The 16,002-nt window shown below is 41.6% G+C and overlaps 1 protein-coding gene across 1 annotated transcript in view; it reads right to left on the reverse strand.

Moving 5' to 3' along the window:
- Positions 1-3,246: 3,246 nt before the first annotated feature.
- NARS2 (asparaginyl-tRNA synthetase 2, mitochondrial) overlaps positions 3,247-16,002 on the reverse strand; it is a 48,830-nt gene continuing 36,074 nt past the window's right edge. The window contains exons 9-14 of the mRNA XM_066341253.1: positions 15,945-15,982; positions 14,120-14,186; positions 12,488-12,625; positions 11,298-11,395; positions 9,672-9,698; positions 3,247-3,976 (exon numbers count right to left, since the gene is read on the reverse strand). Coding sequence (XP_066197350.1) covers positions 3,832-3,976; positions 9,672-9,698; positions 11,298-11,395; positions 12,488-12,625; positions 14,120-14,186; positions 15,945-15,982 — 513 coding nt within the window. The 3' untranslated portion in view covers positions 3,247-3,831. The remainder of the gene's footprint in view (positions 3,977-9,671; positions 9,699-11,297; positions 11,396-12,487; positions 12,626-14,119; positions 14,187-15,944; positions 15,983-16,002) is intronic.

The following is a 16,002-nucleotide window of genomic DNA, read 5'->3' on the forward strand; positions in this document are numbered from 1 at the left end:
TAAAATTCCTGTGCCGGTCTGCTGACTTTTAAATCTTTGGCCCGTGTACCTTTTTGTCTCTGCTTATACAGAAGGTACAACAGCTCAGGATCTGAACACTGCCACAGTATCACAACATAAATCATAAGGGAGAGAACAGCAATCTCAACTCCTAGTTTCCAAGTGTGCATTTGCTCTCCTGTGGATTTAAAAATGAGAAGACTGAAACCGTGTTAGTTCTGTAGGTATTACTTTTTCAATTAAAAAGAGAGTACTTTGGGATACTTTGATCTTACACATTAAAAAATTAAGTGAAGGGTTTATCTGATATTCTTGAAGTGAAAAAACCAGACATTTTCCTCTAAACACTCTTCCAAGAGGCTGGCATTTAGTTATGCAAAGTTTATGGTGTAGCTCTTTTATCTCCCATCACTCTGTTCTAATGTTGCAAAGCTACCAACACAGTAATCAATGACATTCATTCTTTCCTCTGAAGCTCAAAGTGAGGACAAACTTGAAAAGAGGCAAGGACAGGCTGCTGAGGAACTGAAACTTCAAGAAACGCTTAGCAAACTGATGCTAGCAGAGACAGTGCTGGTCATCTGGGCTTGAGAGCTGACTGCTTATGGCACTAAGGACACCCCAGTGTCAGCCACTGCACTGCATGGTCAGCCTAAGAGGGGATTCCTGTGTGCAAAGAGTAACAGCTTTTTATTTGAAGTGTCACAGTTTTTATCTGGCTTCAGTCACTGTCAGGGTGCAGACTCTAAGAGAAGATGTAGTAAGGAAAGCTGCTTAAATAAAGAAAATCTTGGTGCATTTTGCTGCTTGCATATCTAAGAGAAATTAACTCCCCGTCCTCCAGATTAACCTCCATTTCCTTTTAGGAAGGGAGATTCAAAGGAAATACATGACATTCCACATGGAAATCCCAGAAAAAATATGTCACATTCCTTGGCAATACCAGTCCATGTTATATATACATAGTGCGAGGTGAACAATGCCAGCCTGGAGGGAAACAGTGGCTCCCACCCTTGCTGGCTACCCATAAATTAAGTTTCTCACAAGAATGCCAATCTCAGTATTAACCCTGATCAGTACCATAATGCACAGGCCCTCAGCCTCTTCTCTAACCACTAGCAAAACCAGCACATGTTGGAGGCTGTTACAAAGACTAGACAACCTTTCCTTCCCCTTCTGAGCCGTCTGGTTACCTCTCTTGGGAAAACCCTGCTCAGCTCCTGCTTCATCTGCCAAATTACCAGGGGTAGCTTTCTTGAACTTTCAGACCCAAGGGCAGTGTCCACTTAGCTCACTGGATACCCTGCTCATCAAGGACCTTGAAATGAACCCATGGGGGAGATTCCTCCTCATGGACACCTAGTTGGAAACACAAAAAACCACTCAGAGTGTGTCCTTGTTACTTCTTTCTTACTTAATCTACCTGTCTGCAAATCAAAGGTTCAACCTTTACCTTCAGTCCTGCAACAACCTCTGAAAAGGGCAAACAATGAAACGTGGATTAGACCAGTTCTTTGTTCTTGCCGTGTCACCCTGACAGCCACCCTGCAAACCTGTTTGAAGCAGTTGTGTCCTTCCCTGTAACTTGTGACTCATGCCACATTAACCTAGAACCTTTTGGCACCTTCCATTGTCTTCTTCTTTACATCTTGTTTTTCACCTGTCGCTGTTTAGCCCCGCCTTGCCCATCAGATCTGGCATCTCAGAGCAGGATCAACAACCTCCCACAGATGCCAAAACCAACACAGGCAGCCCAGAGCTGTTGCTGGGGATTGACAGCAGTGGACAGGAGATGTTTTGTCCCACTCTCTTCTCAGAAGATGGGCTTCAGTTCAGGCATTCTCTTTTACAGCGACTGTGACAGAATCAGTGACTAAGGATGTCAATAAGGACACGTGCTCATTGCAAGTAATTTAGGGAACATGCTATGGATGGGGCAGATTGGCAGCTGTACTCTTTCCACATCTTTCTGCAGAGAAGTAATTCCAAAACATAAAGGCCAGCAATGACACTTAAGACAACATACTAAAGGAGAGATGGTCCAAATGCAGGAAGCTACTTGACTGTCTGATGTGGGAACTTCTCAGTGGTTTCAAAGGGAAGGCAGGTGCTCAAACTGTTTTGTGGAACCAGACTTGCCAACTCAGGGCTGTACTGGGAAATGCAAACCAGCAAACGGACAATTAACACCTGCCTAATCAAGTGGATGAAGGAGACATGAAGAAGTCTTAATATGCAGATGTCTCAGTGCACACAAGAAACCCCCCAAAGTAATGACCTTCATGGTGATGTTGCTTGCATGATCACAACAGGTGAAAACCCCCAGCCACGGAGCACACCGAGACATGGCAGGTGCCACATGACGTAAACAGGTATTTTTAGATGCTGCAGGTGCAGTACTACACACTCTTACCAGAGAGAACTGTAACTGCAGTATTACCAGTGCAATGCTAGTTGGTTACTATTTTTCAATCTCTTCCATCTACTTGGAAATGTTTTCAGGGCTGTCCTGCAGCCACTTCTTGTAGTGTGTGCCAATGTACACGGGATTTATCAGCAGTAAGGCTACTACCTTGCTTTTTCTCTTTATATACATTGTTTATACTCCAGCCTTAGCCGGCTCCAGAGTAGCAAGCACTATGCAAGCAATCAGTTGATGGATTCCAATAATTTGGAAGGGAAGAAGGATGCTGTAAACCCTCAGTTCAAGTCCCAAATAAATCACTGGTTTCCAGTTGACTCAGGAAAGTCACTTGGTCTTCCCATAATACTGTCTTCAAAACAGAAATGAGTATTTCTTTACCTGGCAGAGAAGCTGAGAGCATAAAGCCATTAGAGACTGCCAAGGAGTTCAGATCCCATAGTGATAAGCAATTACTTAATACATAGCAATGCTTGGGAGCATCTGTTGGTTGTTTTGCAATGTAGACCAAACTGCTTGGTCCAATGAGCGCATGAGAGATTTTCTCAATAACAACAACAGAAAAGCAAAACAACAACAAAACCCCACCATGAACTGCAAGTTGGCTCTGGAGAGATGGATGGATGAGCAAATTTCTCATCTAACTGAACATCTCTGTCTGCTATGAATATGTGCTTTCTTGGAGACAGAAAACAGATACTTACTGCAGAAGTTGTGCAACTAATTTGGTTATATAGAAAATGAAACCTCCACCAAAGACACTGAAGGAAACTCTCTCATGCTGAGAGCTACAGTTTTATAACAGAGCAAGAAGCCATACAGAGTTATAAAACAACCCAGTGTGCATCTTTATTGATGATTCACAAAATCAAACATCATTCGACAAACTCACTCCAGCAATTCCAATATGAAATTGTTCCTTGCTAGGCTTGGCTGATTTTTTTCAAGGTAAACAATGTTTGCTTTTAACTCAGAGTGGGGAGAATCATGCTTTACAGTAGTCATTTCCTGACTGTAGCAGTAGCAAGTGTATCACAGCCACGACAGTATTTTAGGTCACACTTCCTTATTAATATTTCACATAAAACCCCCTGCTACCTTCAGAGCTTGTTCAGTACTTCTATGGCTTGTACTAGTCTCATGAGAATCGTAATCCTTTAGTTAAGTGGGATATATTAATACTCCTGAAGTGCACTGAAGACATGAGCAGCTATCAAATTAACTGCCAGTGTCCTTCCATAATCTCACCAGAACATATATTATTTTCAATAACCTGGTATTAAATTGACCAAGAGTTTCATTGATATAAAAATTATCTTGATTTCCCACTAAAACACACTTGGTCATATCCTGGTTTGTTATATACACATAGTTACACCAACAGTTTTCTCCACGAGTCAACTGCTGAGCTACAGGAGACAGGAGTGAGAAAACCTGGGGAAAGGAATGACATCTTTGATATTGTCAACTCCCAAGATGTACTGCAGGTAGCGTTCAAACCCCATTCCGAAGCCTCCATGAGGAACTGATCCAAATTTTCGGAGGTCTAGATACCTGTAATTTAAACAGACAGTTACATTTACAGCGCGGTTATGGTGATGTCATTAAAGTGAGCTTTTCATCTACGGCTTTGCTTTTCATCTTAATTACTTCCCTTTGAGCCTAACCACTGTGATTTCTGTGTTGGTCAGGTGCATGAAGAAGCAGAATTGTATTAGCAGAAACTCCAACTTTAAACTCATTTAAATCAGCATAGCTATGCTTTGCCAATACACTACAGCACATTTTCTTAGGAGCAAAAAGGTATTTGGGTATGAAGAAAAGCTTGAGCACCATAGCTCTGCTCATATTGAAAACACCTTTCTGCTGTATTCCTAGCAGAGGCACAAACCTAGACTCCTACTGAACCACAAAGCATTTCCACTACTAGAGGTGAAGCTCTCTGCTTGGACTTGTCTAGCTCTTGCCACGTAGGTGTGAAAATCTGCCCTGCAAATTCTTTCAATTTCTGTTTGCTTTTCAATATTCCAAGTAACTTCAATTCCAGTCATTTCTTCAGAAGCTTAAATAGATCTTGCTGTCTGTCTGCTCAACATTCCTTTATTTTTCTTTTAGGGTAATTATGATGGCTTTTTGCTACTTTTCCCCCCAAGTACTCTTACAGATTGATTCATTTATTTCCATAGTAAGCCAGAAAAAAAAATCCCTTGAACATATCTTCTCCAAAAATGAGATCTGGAGCAAGACATTTTATTTTGCAGAACAGCACCTGTTGTGCATAGAAAACTTTTGGAAGCAGATACTCTGAGTATATGGGTGTCAACAAGATTATGATGGTTCTTCTGTAGTTACCCATTTCCCAGCTGGACTGTGGCTGATGCGATACTGCAACTTGCAGCTATAAATTGTCACCAAAGGTTTTATTTTAATAGAAGTGAAAAACATCTCAGTGCTTCTATTGATTTGTGGGGCCACTTCTGAGCTTGCTGAGGGCACCAAGTTATTTTTCTTTATATGAATGCACTAGTAGGGGATTGAGTGACTCCAGATGCATTACTTGCTTCTAATCTTGGTGTATGAATATTTCATCATCCCAGTTAAAAAAAATCAAGTGCACTTAAATATAAATGCATATGTTTTACTACTTATGCAATGGAGTAGAGGGAGGCAGAACACTGTGAAAGAAATTAAGATTGGATTGATTGCAATAAGTGGCTTCCCAAATTTTACATACTGTTAATGAACTGCAATGAAATATTATATTTGTGTGTATATATACTTACACATGTATAAATATGTAAAGTATACATTATGTATATTTGAGTGTAGTTGCTTGGACATCAGATCTTTCTTGGCTTGAAGACTGTATTTTAACAGAGTGAAGACAAAGTAATGCTCATGATCACTCTTACTTGCAAAACTGAAGTACTCTCCCACAATTTCTACAGCTGCAAGATTGCCCTGTCACTCAGTTTGACAGTATGCCTTTCATACTATTATTTTTCCTTAGAGCTCATTAGCAGTAGTTAAAATTTGGGAAACCATTTATTACACTCCATCCAATATTCAGGTTTTTTCTTCTCCAGTGTTTTTCCCCTCCCCTCCAACTGCCCAAATAGCAAAAAGATAAGCAGAGCTTACTTCTTCCTAGTAGCACTGACACACTAAATGCAGTTTGCAAGTTGAACAGCAGGCCCAAGAGTGGGTGAGACATGTTTTCTGATGACTGGGACCCCATGTTCTTTTCCCTCTGTGCTGCTGGGTGTTAGCTTGGCTCCCTAAGGCTTGGTGTATGCACCCTACATTTTGTGATGAGGATTATGCTCAGGATATGAACATGTAGGCTGTGCAACAGCATGGTGGTCTTCACCTCCATCCACTTTACACAGAGTGCCTTAGGAAGAACTTGAGTCTCTGCAAATACCCTGGAACTGCTCCTGAGCAGCTCCACTGCACAATGTTACAAGGGTTTGCAAGGAAGGTGATGGGCAGACCTGATGCTGAGGGTGGTGACTCGTGAAACAGGAAAGACCTCATAAATGTGAGGGGTAAGGGTACTGGCCATGGCAGATGAGTCTGACCCAGCTCAGGAGTTCTGAGCAGAACTGCCAAGCCAGCTGGTAAGTACTTTAGCTGTAAACAGGAATACAAGTAACAGCTGATGGTGTCTAGAAGTGCATCAGCCTGTGCAAAGGCAGTTGAGACTAAGCCCATCATCTTCTCTCCCTTTTTGCTGGCAACAGAGTTTATAAAGTCATTGTAAGAAGATGAAATAACTCAGCTGCTTCCAGATGAACAATAATAATAAATTCTACCCTTGCTTATCCAGGACTTTGATTGGTAGATCTCAAAGCACTTTGAGAAGCCATTTTGGCAAAAGGAGCGAAACAAAACCCATCAAAGTTAATGGAAAAAGTCCATTGAATTAAAAGTGCTGAGGATCAAGACTGCGAATCCTTTCTGATGACTGTGCACAGAAGAAGCAGAAGAATTGAGAAATTTTCCATTCTTCACAGATGAAAGAAAAAGTAACTGCCTGCAGATGAAGGGAAAAATCCCTTTAGGCTGGAAAATGCTCCCTGAGGTTTTCCTTCATTCAGTAGTCTACAGACATTGGATGTTTCTCACCTCAAAAAGAGTTGTGAACTAGTCTAGCTGTTTTTGCTAGTAGAGGGGACCTGAGCACTCTATTGGCAACTGGTGGACTGTGCAGCATTATTCCACAGGGGAAGTAAGTTTCTGTGACCCTAGCTAGCCCAGGTGTTCCTACTCTGGACCTAAGCACTGGTAGGTCTTCAGAGATTTGGATCTTACTAACGTGTGTGCTATAACAACATCCCCTAGCAATGAATTCCAGGAGCTTGTTATGTGCCATGTTAGAAGAACATTTCTGTTCATCCTTTTAAAGATTTACATTCTTTTATCATCACTGTGAGCTCCGTGTGTTACACAGCAAGGCACTATGAAGAGCAGTGTTCTCCAATGATCTTTCATAAACAGAATGTGTTCTTTTCAGTCTCTTTTCAAAACAAATATAATCTCAACCTTTTATGCAAGCCCCTTGCTATGCTGAAGGTTCTGTGGTCAGTTTGAAAAAAGTAAGGCTGAAGGAACAAAGATACTATAGTCCATAAAACTGAATATTCTACTGGGTGTGCATGTGTATATGTGTGTAAGAAACTCCCCTCCTGACTTTCTGCCTCCCTCCATCTGGCCCAGCACAGCACTCCAGTTTCTTCCCCAAAGAGGAGTAATAGGACCAGGTGGCTACCAAGGACAGTGATGGCTACCTGTTTCCACTGGGCTCTGAAGGTTAAAGGATGAAGTGAGTGCAATCACTGGCCATGGGCTGCAAGTGGCTCACCAGTGCTACTCTTCCCTAAGCCCAGCTCTTCCACCCTGCCACACAAGGACTCAACAGAACATTGACACTCAAGCTTCAAAGATTATCAGAATTTAAAGAACCCAACACAGCATAATCTTCTTCATCCTGAGCAGGAACAGGGCCAAAATAACACAGTAAACATCTACTTGAAGACAGCAGACAACAGCTACTCTGCTACTGTGTACTTTCACCAGTATTACACCAGAAGATCAGAAAGGTACCTGGACTGTAAAGGGTTCAGTATGAGACAACTGTCTCCACTGAAGCACATGAAGGTAATCAGAGTAAGGAAAGCAGTGCCTGACACGTAGGAAGACTGTCCGAACCACTGCTCACGTTGATGGTTGTGCGAACACATTGTTCATTACAAAATACCTGCTTTGTTACTTTTAAGATGGCACTTGGAGGCTGCAAACAAGATCAAGTCTCCTATTTACAAGGCAATATACTTAATACTCCCTTGTCACAGAGAAATCAATGAACTTCCAGAGGTACTCTCATCACTCGACTTTCCCACCTCTTTTCCACAGACCTCTCAGTTTAGCCAAGATCATAATCTACAGCTCTGAGCTACTTTCTATCTACAATTCAAAGGAAAAAGTGTGGAAATAAGAAAAAATAACTATAAAATCAAGCCAAATACTACTCCAACTCATATTCTATATGGAAAAAAACTCACATAAGAGGAAAGATGTAGTGTACTGAAGAAGACTCAGCATTTCACCATGTGAATTTATCTTTTTCAAAACTTCCTAAAAGGTAGGAATAGCAAGAAGCAGAGCAGTATTTCAGTATTTCAGATCATCAGTTGCCTCTGCCTTATGATACATACTTAAATGAACAAGGCAATCCTGAAACTGTCCTAGAAACAGTCAGACTCCACAATATCCACTTGCTTAGTGGAGGGAGGAAAACAGGTAGAATCAGAGACATGGCAATGGTTAAGGAATGTGAAAGTCAGCAAACATTATATTTAAAAAGGAATGACTCAACTGTTCTTCCAGGAGTTTGTGAGCCAGCTTTGGAGACTAAATTCAATCACTAAATTGGAGGAGATTAATTTTAGTCTCTCCTGCCACCTCCACTGAAAAGATGGATGCTGGCAAGCCACCTACCTGTGTTCTGACAGATTTTGGACTGTAGTCCAGAAGCATCCAGAATTACTACTATCCTGCACCTTCCTAGGACACCAGATCCTGCTATGGCAGGGGGTAACAACTGCTTTAATCTTCTCCAGGAAGTTAACATTGTCTGTGATGGAGTGGAGGGAATAAAGGAGGAAAGCGTCTCCAAAACAAGATTACAGCCGGAAAAGTTTCCAGAATGCGATCGTTACATACCACATGAAAATGCAAATGGATGACAGGCAATGACCCAGTCCTTTTTGTGGGGAAGCATGAGGCTATCTTAGTAGTGCTGGAAGGCTCTACCCTTGAACACCAGGCTTCCTCAGGCTGTATCTCAGCATCTAACCACACAACTTATCAACCTTGTTCAGGATAATCCTTCCCTTATATAAAGAGATATGGTGTATTCTGGGCCACAAGTACAACAACAAAGGAAGAAATAAAATTCAACCTGTGTGCACATGGATGATGTGAAGATCTGCCATACACTGGGCTGTTCCTGTACCTCAGGGATTTCATATTCTGGGAAGAGGAGAGTGAAGAACCTATACTTGGCTTTTTTTCAAGGCAACCTTCCTAATGATAAATCCAAATACTGCAGAGTATTTGAAAATACTCTTCTAAATTTAAAATTCTCTGCACTAGCACTCTCTCAGTAGCTATGATGAAGTACATACCAAGAAATACTAAGAACCTTCTGTCGTTTTAATGGGCTAAACTGTTAATTCAAAGGTTGATCTGTCTCCTTAGGAGGACAGTTTTAATTGTTTAACTGCTTTGTTAGGGAAGATTTTTCGACCAAATTTCCCTGTCAATTGCAAAGGGAGTTATTCATAGACCTCTTAAAGGTTACAAATTGCTGTGGTTCTGTAACCTGTTTATCTCGTGCGTGGTGGTCAGAACCTACCCAACTTTCTACACAGCCTAATGATTTAATATCAAAAATCATTATGAGTTGTAAATTAATCCACCTCACGCAATCCTGAGAGGAATGACCTCTGCCATGAGTGGACAAATTGGAGGCATAAATTAAGTGGCATTAGATTAACCTTTGTTTAAATGAACTCGCTATTTCATTTAGACTGGCAGTGATGGCAGGGAAACAGGGCAAAAATTGTTCCCTCAGAACAGAACAAAACAAACAAACAAACAAAAAAACCCGAACAACAAAAGCCCCCAGTTGCTTAAATAGTCTCAAAAGAAGAAAAAGAGCTTGCAGAGCAAGGTGGCATCTTACCATTGATAGCTGTCTGTGAGTCCTAATCTGTGAAATGAAAAGAAAATCCCATGTAAGTAAAAGAACAGAGTTATTCTGCTCAAGTAGCACTTGCCTGGAAGAGCATGCTACAAGAAAAGGGAAAGCCTGTTGAACTACGGTATGAAGCATGCATAAGAAGACAAGAATTCTGTTTTTTCTCTCTAAGGTTATGCTAGTTCTGCAGGAAATAGAATTTAAAGGTCTGAAGTATTTGGGCTTAACAAAATCAGATTCTGAGGATTCAAAATTGGGAAAAAAATGTGAAAGGAGGTGTGATTTACAGAAGACACACACCATTTGCACCTTGAAATGCTTTCTATAACTTTCCTGACAAACAGAAAAGTCTGGCTTCAAACTCCACATGGACCCTTCTCCTCCACCTGAAGACTGTGGACTCAGATACTGGCAAAAAGTTTTGACTGAAAGTGCAGCAGGCAACATTGTACTTTACATGAGTTGAACGATGCTTGCTTCAGAGAGCTTACAGGGAGAGTAGCAGGAAGCACAGGGAATATCGTCATCCTACACTGACAACTGAGAATTAATGTTCTGGTGATTTTAATTGCCTGGTGCCTTTTGGATCCATTATGCTGAAGTAGATTTTGCTTTTCTCCACTGACTAGATATATCTGTGTGAGCACGTGGCTCATTTAAGCACCAGATTAATTCCCAATGTGCAAATGGTGTTAATCCAGAATCAACCTTCCTCCAGTATTGCTTTGCACAAGTGTATGACTGGCCCAAATGAAAGTGTTCAAGTGTTGGATGGGACTTCGCACAAACTGATCTCATGGAAGATGTTCCTGCCTGTGGCAGTAGGGTGGGAACTAGATGGTCTTTAAGGTACCTTCCAACCCAAACCATTCTCTGATTCTACAAAAGTTTTGAACAATCAGATGGGATCCAGAGAACAACTGTCTATGGAAAATTACCCAATGTATAATGTCAATTATTAATCAAAAAGCAGCTCTGATATTCTGACATCGAAGTTAGCCTAAAATTACCAAAAGTAACAAGATGCAGCAGGAAAAGAGGAATGCCCATGACACAGTACAGGTCTTGAGTAGTTCCAGTGAAGCTTCCCATGAAACTTTTAGCAGAGCCATATTCTCTGAAATCAGGCCAGTCTCTGAGGCCAGCTACATCACAACCACCAAAGCTTCTCACCAAAACTGCAATTTCTCAGTTACATAAAATGATGACGAATAGATATCTAAGTTCTGTATATGTGACAACTTCCACCTTCACAATCCACTTTCAGCCACAAAACTGAAGAAAAGGATAAAGTGTCCCACAGCAGACCCTACTCCAGACAGCTGCAGCAGAGCTGAGGCATTCTATTGCCCTAGCCTCTTAGCATAATGAAAACTTTTCTTCTCTGATGACCTAAACCAGAGAGGCCCTTTGCACACCTATGACAGAAGTACAAGAACTTCACCAGTTTGCAGTCACCTACTCAGATAAATAGATATCACAAAGACAAAAATAGGCTTCTTTTAAATACTATTAGCTGCCCTTCCACTCCTCTGTCTTGCCAATCACAGAGAGCTCCTGAAAAACTCTCCTGCCCAGGCTAGTCTCCTGGTATCTGTGGATTTTCCATACCTCTGTAAGCGTGATTCAAGGAAGGGCAGTCGCTCCTCTCTCAAGCTGCCTCCACACAACTCCCCTACTCCTGGTACAAGGAGATCAACAGCTGCAACCTTCAAAGAAAGAAAACTAATTGAAATCATGCCGCACAGTGATGAGCAGAACAGTAGACACTGATGGTTTTTTGTAAAACCCTGCTGTAATTCTTCCAGAGTCCAGGACACTTAGGTAAGGATTTGCACATACTTGAAAAGTCTTTTGTTGACAGGAGAAGCGTGGGAGGAAATTTTGCAAGGATAAGCATCAGTAATTTACAGAAAACCTAAATGACACCAGTGATGTCCCAGACTGAGGACATCTACTGCAAATGGTTTGAACTGAATCTCACCAAGTTGCTCTGGTGACAACCTGTGTGGGGTTATAAGCAGCAGCAGCTCAGAAGACAGCAAAGACATATAGGCATGTTTTCTGAAGTCCTGATTCTCTCCTCTGCTGCAGCTTGTGCTCAGGCCTATCTGTTGCCATTCCTTGAGCCAGCTCTAATGGATATGGTAGCAATGGCACTCGTGCTGGATCTAAGTGTTAGGATCCAGGTGTTATCACTTAGGCTGTTAGGTTTGGGCTGTCTGTCTTCTAGGGTTATTTTTCCTATCCCACAGCTGTCCCATAGCTGAAATGCTGCTAGAATTAAAGCCACTGAAGACACAATGGTGCATAGTGGTGTTGTTGCTCTTTTAGCAGAAGCAATTCTTCAGGTTTTCTCAATTAAGTTGAGGAATCACAATTTCAAAGCATGAGACTTGATAAAGGGCTTATTTCTTGTGCTGATCTGCTATTTGAGCATTACATGGATGCTACATTTGGATGACAAGAGAATCACAGACTACTTGGAGCCATCCAGTTCTAGTTCTTTCACTTAGTAGTACAGAAGTTTACCAGGAAAAGAAATAAACTGTGGCAAACTTGTCACAAGGCAATTAAGCAAAAAGTTAACACTGTCCCCACTCCCAGATCTTCGTCTTCCTGTTGTTCCTGCTTTGGGTATTTTTTCTACAACAGGAAAAAAAAATAAAATTGACAGGATCACCTGATGGTCACATCTTATCTTGAACTTCTTGAGGGCAGGCCCAGCAGATGATGTCTATCAGTAGGCCAAGACATGTTCCTAGACAAAAAAGTGGTAGAGGTGTGACCCATAGACTCACTGTGTGTTGAGGTCCATCTTCATTGTCCCGCATGTAGAAAGGTTTGAGGTCATATGGGTAGTTAACCACAAACACAGGAACGTCCCCACAGTGATTTACCAGGTACTTCTCATGTTCCGTTTGGAGGTCACAGCCCCACTGTAAGGACAGCAAAAAGGGACCTGGGAATCTGCTTTGGTGCCTCTTGCCCATGGCAAGAGACCCAGCAAAATCCCTGTAGATAGAGAGATGTGCTGCTTTGAATAACATGAAACCAAGCAAAGCAACTTCTCATACAGGTCACAGGGAAGTAGACAGTTTTGCAAGTTTTCAGGCAGAGCAAATAAAATAATATGATTTAACTTAACAGAACCAAGCCAAATCATCACTGAATCAAGTCCAAGCATCTGGTATCAAATCAGGAAAAAAAACCAAAACAAGCAAAAAAAAAAATCCCCAAAACTCCAAACCATTCTCTGCATATCTAAAGGAAAACAGGCATCCTTCCAAAGCCAGCCTACTTGACCCAGCAAACCAGCCTTATTTCAGAACTACCTTTGGTGCATAGAAAGCAGCTTTCCTAGGCTGATTACTCTCTTCCCTGTTGTGTCCTGTTACATGCTACATTAATTTTCACTTAAGAAAACCTAGCACCCTATTAACCAATTCTTTGTTATCAGAAACCTTGGACATGTACAATGCCCTTCACTTTCCCTTTTTCCAGGGATGTTATAAATCCAGTGGCTTTTGATTTGAAACTCCCAGTCAGTTTATAGGACATGCAAAGAATATTGGGAGAAAGGAAGGGGAAGAGGGGAACAGAACTCCTCCAGACTCTCTTCACACTAAAATATCCCAAGTTTGCTGCCTCAGATCCAGGTAGTAGAGAGACAAGATTTGAGGTTCTACACCCACTTGTGCACAGAGATGAGAGTTACCCAACTGGCTATGAGGGTGGCTTCAGCCAGAGGGTTATTTTCCTCAAAGTATCATAATGAGATAATGATTAAACAAACAACATAGACATAAGATGAGCGCCACCATAAATGCTGTCCCATAATGGAGTGGGTGTGTGTTTGAAATTGGGCAAAATACAATGTTTAGAAAACCATAATCTCATAGCTTCAGAAAGACTAGCACATTACTCTTTTTCCCAGTCAACATCTATGCTTTGGAAAGACAAGGGATTCCCTTTACCTACATCTAGATTACATGGTATTTTCATATGGTACTGGTTTATGAATCCTTGTCAAACTTTTGGTGCTATCCTTCCTTTTTTTTTTTTTTTTTTGAGAACTACTACAGCAACTCTTCTTAGATGATTACTACTGAATCTGCAACACTCTTAGCACTATTCAAATACAGGAAAGAGAAGTGCCTTTGCTAAAGCCTTGGTCCTTCAACTGCAATCTCATCACTTCCTTCCCTGCAAGTGTTACATGTTCTCCTGCTACAGATTCCACTCCTTGCATTGCTCCCACTTCAACCACAAAAGTTACACCGGATTTACAACCCCGCAAACAAAACACCCCAGGAGACAGATAATCTGTGAAAAGTAAAAACTCTTGTGGTATCAGAGAGAAAGAGAGAGGGAAAGGAAATTCTACAAAGTTCAGGTTCTGCATAGAGACAAACCAGCTGGCAATGACCTACCTCTGGCTTGAAAGTGAAAGTTTGAGGAGCTTGCTTCAAAATTTCCACTGCTTCACTGTAGGAAATTCTGCAAGAGGAAGAAAAAAGTCTTTAAGATAACTATGAAAGAAATAACAAAGTTTTTTGGCCAAGCACCATGCTGGAAAATTAAGGAGGCATTTCCCCACCACCATGCCAACTTGTGTGTAATGTCAGACTTCCCAGCAATGCTTCTTTGGACAGAAACCAAAAAGCATTTTATATGGCAAGAATCCTATGTTTTCCTGTGCTTCAGCTACATGCAGCGCAGGAAGTGCTAAGCTCTTGACACTTCTGCATTATTGCAATATTGCATTTTAGTCAGAAGTGAGCTCTGCAGGGAATTGCGTCATAGAAATTTGTGGATTTTTTTAAAGAAAACAATATGTCCTCATCAGCATAGCTACAACAACATAGCTCTTGTCCAGGGTGTGTTAGGCAAAAATAACAGCCCAGGGTGCAAAGGGCTTGTAGCTCAAATGTTTCCGCTTTACTTTGCAAAAATCATGAGATTTAGGTGTAGCAATGCTTCTCTACTTCTCTGGCAGATATGAGAGCAGATTCTCCACCAATTTCCACCAGCACAAAAGAACAGCATCATGGCAAAGTAAACAGAAAAAGTGCAGTGAACAATGCTCCAGGTTTGGTAACTGGAAATCAAGACTCAATGGGAGACAACACGGCAGCCAAGTTTTCCACATACCAAGCCAAATGTTGTGGACAGAGAGAAGAAATAGTAACATGATCACAATAATTTCATCTTTGTATTACTGCCTAATCCAATTAAAAACCAAATTCCCTAAGGAGCACAATTTCTTTACACCCCGTTACAAGGTTTCACTAAAACAGGGAAGGCTTCTGGACGAAATACATCAAGGAATATATTGCTCCACATGTTTGGGTTATGTGAGGCCACAGACCAGATGAGGCCAGATCACTGGCACAGGTTCAACACATGTAACCAATGTGTGTAAGCCAGGAATGCCCCAGATCTGCCAGCAGCTGATGAAGAGAGAGACACAGAGAGAGAAAGAGATGGTCTCTCTCTCTTTCCTTGGAGCATGGGTGAAGCCGAGTGCAACTTTTTCCTTTCAGGAGTATCAGTTAGGTCCAAGGAGAAGGCTGAAATGGGGAGATGTTAACTTCACTGAGGACACCCACAGGTCTCATGCAGGCAGAGGCACAGGGGGATCCATCATGATCCTGTTGCCCAGGTGTGGCTGTAGCTGCTTAACAAGATAACCAGTGCTGGGATGAGCAGTCCTACAATGTGGGATAAATGGAGAGCTCCACAGTTTAAAGAGACAAGGACTAGGGAGGAGGTGGCACTCTTGGGGGGCCAGTGAGGGAAACCAAAACCCTTCAGTTCCTTACACCAAAGACAACTGGAATTAGGAGCTACACAATCAATTTGGAATAGAAAACCTGTCAGGATTGTTAAATATCATAAAATACTTTCATAAAGACAGAGCCACTGGAGTGAAAGTGTGAATGAAAGCAGAACATCAAAGCCAAAACTAAGCAAGAGCATGACCCACTACTGTGCAGGTGCATGCTGGAAGGAGAATACTTTTGAGGATCTTGTCCAGGGGAGCAAAAGCCAAAGGCCAGCAGATTCAGATGTCAGTCTCATGCAGAGCTGAAAGGGTATACTTGACAAACAGTAAAAGGGAACTACAACTCATGCTCTTTTGGAGACATTATGCTAACCCAGAATACATTGAGTTGTGAAAGAAAAAGAACATATGCAAAATAGGAACTCTTTCCCCAAAAACCCTCTGCAAGATCATTTTGAAATAGTACTTACATCATAAATTTGTGCTTCAGCATTTGTTCCAACCTGCCCTTGGTCAAAACAAGAAAAA

The sequence above is a fragment of the Sylvia atricapilla genome, chromosome 2 (genome assembly GCF_009819655.1).
Source record: "Sylvia atricapilla isolate bSylAtr1 chromosome 2, bSylAtr1.pri, whole genome shotgun sequence".
Taxonomy (NCBI): Eukaryota; Metazoa; Chordata; class Aves; order Passeriformes; family Sylviidae; genus Sylvia; species Sylvia atricapilla.